Source organism: Penaeus chinensis, chromosome 9 (assembly GCF_019202785.1).
Source record: "Penaeus chinensis breed Huanghai No. 1 chromosome 9, ASM1920278v2, whole genome shotgun sequence".
NCBI lineage: Eukaryota > Metazoa > Arthropoda > Malacostraca > Decapoda > Penaeidae > Penaeus > Penaeus chinensis.
The window spans coordinates 36,113,151-36,118,150 of NC_061827.1; the positions used below are offsets into that span (position 1 = coordinate 36,113,151).

General features: G+C 35.1%; 1 protein-coding gene across 2 annotated transcripts in view; it reads left to right on the top strand.

The window, feature by feature from the left end:
* Positions 1–5,000, top strand: part of LOC125028906 — a 58,946-nt gene that overhangs the window by 41,999 nt on the left and 11,947 nt on the right. The window contains exon 3 of one of the 2 annotated variants that reach the window (XM_047618515.1): positions 3,672–5,000. This exon is cut by the window's right edge and continues 1,080 nt beyond it. The exons of the other annotated variant lie outside the window; for it this stretch is intronic. Within the exon in view, the coding sequence (XP_047474471.1) occupies positions 3,672–3,877 (206 nt within the window). The 3' untranslated portion in view covers positions 3,878–5,000. The remainder of the gene's footprint in view (positions 1–3,671) is intronic. 2 annotated transcript variants of the gene reach the window in all.

A 5,000-nucleotide genomic window follows, 5' to 3' on the forward strand; every position in this document is an offset into this window, starting at 1 on the left:
ATGATAATAATAATAACGATAATAATGATATTGATAATAATGATAGCATTAATGCTGATAATAGTAATAGTAATGATAAAGATGTTATATGTCATCAAATTCGGTATTTGTTCTCACTTTTTTTTACCGAAATATTCAAATGAGTGAACTTCAGAAAACTGCCTTTTTCCCCTCACAACCGCAAAGTTGCCAGTCTGCCATGTGTGGTATGAAACTCAATGAATGTGAAATATATTAGAAATATATGAGTATATAATAAAATCGGTAGTAATTATTGAAATATTTGATATGATGCATCAGACACACACACACACACACACACACACACACACACACACACACACACACACACACACACACACACACACACACACACACACACACACACACATACACACACACACATACACATACACACACACACACAAACACAGACACACATACATACATTCATATGCAATATGAACCTATGCAACATTTTGAATATCATTTGCAACCAGAATAATACCTCGGTAATTAAAGGCATCATAAAAAGGTACAGCAAAATAATTGGTATCAGTATTATGAACTATAATGATGACAATAACAAGAATTCTAACAATAGTAGTAATTATAATGATGGTGACAACAGTAACAGAATAATGACAATAACAATAATAGAAAAGACCACATATTTTAGTTGAAAATTACTCAGCTGGCGAATGAGACTGACATTTAAAGAACACATGATTTTTTTTTGTCAGAAAAGTCATTGGAAAGTAAACATTTCATTGGGTTTACGGTATCAATTTGCTTTGGTTATTTAACTTCTGTAAATGAAAATCAGTTAATATTTCTATCATTGAAAATTAAAGTTCAAATGTCACAGGAGGAAAATAACAACTGTTTTTTTTTTTACCGTAATGATAATCATATATCGCCCTTCCTCTCACTCTTATGATCCCTCAGTCTGTATGTCTGTCTCTCTCTCTCTCTCTCTCTCTCTCTCTCTCTCTCTCTCTCTCTCTCTCTCTCTCTCTCTCTCTCTCTCTCTCTCTCTCTCTCTCTCTCTCTCTCTCTCTCTCTCTCTCTCTCTCTCTCTCTCTCTCTCTCTCTATCTATCTATCTATCTATCTATCTATCTATCTATATATATATATCTATATCTTTCTCTCTCTCTCACTCTATCTCTCTCTGTGTCTCTCTCTCTCTCTCACTCTCTCTCTCTTTCTCTTTCTCTTTCTCTTTCTCACTCTCTCTCTCTCTCTCTCTCTCTCTCTCTCTCTCTCTCTCTCTCTCTCTCTCTCTCTCTCTCTCTCTCTCTCTCTCTCTCTCTCTCTCTCTCTCTCTCTCTCTCTCTCTCTCTCTCTCTCTCTCTCTCTCTCTCTTTCTTTCTCTCTCTTTCATCATTAGTACCATCATCATCATCATTATTATTATCATTATTATTATTATTATTATTATTATTATTATTATAATTATTGTATTATCATCATTATTAGTATCATTATTATTATCATTATTATTATTATTATTAATACTGTTGTTATTATCATTACTGATGCTATTATTATTATTGTTGTTGTTATTAGTAGTATTAGTATTATCATTATTGTTATGATTATTGATGGCAGTATTTTTAATTTTATTATTGATGGTAATGTTGTTTTGTTAACATTATCTACGTGTATATGCGTTCATTTCTTTAACAACTTTATCATCATTGCTATCATCACTTTTGTCATTATGAATTATGTAACTCTTTTATAGTTGTTAAAGTAAAAATACACAGACAAACTACACCCTTCATTCTTTCGTTGCACTTCTAAAATACTGAATAACAGAGACTATTGCAACTACTCGGATCATAGTAAGGAGTATAATATATGTTAATGAGTCATATCTAATGGTATTATTATTATAATGGCTGACTTAGCAGAATTTCTGTTGACAATGATAACCAAGCAAGCACAACTGTTTTGAAGATATGGGTAGTGTTAACGAATGTTTTTGAGAAAGTTTTTATAAGATGATGGTTATGTTAATAATATTGTTGATACTGAGAGTGATAATGAGGATGATGATAGTAAGGGTATTAGCATGACTGATGATAATGGGGATTATAAATTGTTTATTTATTCTCTTATTATAATCCTCATCCTCATCCTCCTCATCATCATCATCATCACCATCACCATTATCATTATCATTATTTAATTATTGATAGTAGTAGTACTACTACCATTGTTAGTAGTAGTAGTAGTATCATCATCATCATTATCATTATCATTATTGATTTTTGTCATTATTATCAACATCAAAATTATTGCTATATATATATATTTTGTTTTGTTATTTTCATTATCATTATCATTGCTGTTGTTATGATTATGATTATTATTATTATTGTTAATATTATTATTAGTAGTAGTGTTATCATTATAATTATCGTTATTATCATCATTATATTTTTATTGTTATTTTTATCATTATCATTATTAATATTTATATTATTCTCACTATTATTTATATTGGTATCATCATTATTATCATTATTATTATCAAAATTACTACTATCATTGGGATAATTTCCATCATCATCATTATCACTGTTGTAATTATTATCATTTTTATTATTATTGATAGATTGTGGTTGTTCTTATTTTTTGATAATGTTTTAATCAATTCATTTTCATAATCATTACTTGTTTTCGTCATTACTGATTGTGATTATTATTTGATTATGCAGTAGTGAAATATATCGAAGGCTCTCTCTCTGTCTCTCTCTCTCTCTCTCTCTCTCTCTCTCTCTCTCTCTCTCTCTCTCTCTCTCTCTCTCTCTCTCTCTCTCTCTCTCTCTCTCTCATTCCTTCCATCCCTTCTTCCTCCTTTTCTCTCTTTCTCCTCTCTCCCTTCCTCCCTTCCACCCTCTCTCCCTCCCTCCTTGCTCCCCCTTCTCTCCCCCTCACTCCATTTTGCTCTCTCTCTCTTTTAATTACTTCCCAACCTTGAACAATTATCATTTTTTCTCCATGCCACATAACCCTAACAGTAAAAAAAGATAAACGGAAGTACGATAGTTATTAGGGAAGAGACGATTACCACGCCCTTCGCCCCCCCTCCCCCCCCCCCCCCATCACCCCCGTTTTGATGCCTACGTTCGAAAACATTAATCCGACTTCGTTTTTCGATGTATTCGATCGTGGGTCAATTTTGCACAGCCCAATACACGCTACGCCACTTTGTTCTTTCCGTGTAATGTGCATTCTCTATACATTGATTTCGTAGCAAGGAATGTTTTGAATCTTTTAGGCTGTATTGTATGCTGATACTTATTATTCCTAAGTATTTTTTTTTTCTTGCTACTATTATTGATACATGTAATCTTGAAGTTATTATAATAATAGTAATGGTAATGATAGATAGATTTCATATAAATTCCCTTTTATACTTTGAATAAAATCCCATTTTTGTTTTGCCCTTAGATAAGATTCCATAAAGATCTATTTAGTCTTTTAGTGACATTACATATATAACTCTTTAGCTTGTTCATAAAATTTCATTGTTTCCATTTTAGCCCATAAGTAAAAGTTTAAATTCCATAAATTCTTGATTAACCTTTAGGTTAAACCCCGTCACATGTTTTGTGTTTGCCAAGAGAGCGAGAGCTAACAATCCCTCTTCCCCTGCAGTTCAGGACACCGTGCGCACTGTGCGAGGCTGCGGCTGGCTCGAGGAGACGAAGGCTGATGTCGGAGGCTGCTACGTCAGGACCGGCACGAAGGACATCATGGTGAAGTACTGCCACTGCAAGGGCGACGAGTGCAACGGCGGCGCCTCCCTCGTGGCCTCCTTGGGACTGGCCACAGGACTCCTGGCCTTAACCAAGCTCTTCTAGTCGCGCCAGAACCACTTAGTGTGTTGGGAAACCAATTCGCTCGGCGCTTTTATGCTACATTTAAAACACACAAAAGTCAAATACTCAAATTCGGCCCCGGTAGTAAACAGCTTCGAAATTAATCGACATCGTGTTTTTTTATGGGTTGTGATGATGCCTATTGCTGAGGATGTAAATAAACTTTAGCAGTAACACGAAAATGATACTGTGGAACTCAAGAATAATAACTATAAGAGCATAATTTTTTCAGGAATTATTGACTAGTATGTCCTTGGCGTCTCGTTGCACTACGACCGAGAATCTCATTTGTTGTTAGCGCTCTTAGCGTTAGCGCCTCGTGTACTGTTCCAACTTTGAACAACCACCACTGTGTACTGTACTCATATTGAACGGCCTCCCTTGTGTATTGTAACAACATCAAAGAATTTACATGTAATGATTTGTTTTGTGAAGAAGAAGAAACAAAAAGGTTACACGGAAAAGCCTCCTCTGCCTTACACAGAGAGTGGATGAAGCAGGATTGCTGTAGAGTTCCACACTGCCTTTCGCACCTGTTAAACAAACTCCAGACACTGTTTTATCATTTGTCCCTTGATGCTGCTGGAGACAGTGGTCTGAACCGTCACTGGTCAGAGCCGATCAGCCCAAATTAACTGACAATGCACAATTTGCTAACCATGAACTCCCCGAAAGCACAAAATGCAAACGACCCCTCCAGGGTTTAGACCTATTTCTCTCCAGTAATGTTGATTTTCCATTCACCGATGAATCAGGGGAAGGCAGCTCGAACTCAGAATCCATTTTCACTTTCCGGATTTATAAATATTCAAAGCACTTTCCAGAGGGAATCGTGGGGACGAATTACCTCCTTCTGATTCACCACGAGAATGTTTGCTTGGGTTCCGTGCACACGCTCGGAATTTGCATTCTCACTATCTTAGTGCAAATGACAGAAATATTCACAAGTGTAGCATAATGTGTACATAGATAAGCAGTTTTAATGCTCTCTCTTCTGCTTGTCAGTGGAAAACTTTGCCTTGTAAAAATGCAAGTTCAAATTGTGCTTAGTGATGTAGAGATGATGAGTCTGTAAATGAAATAACTTTTGTCCAATAAATGAACA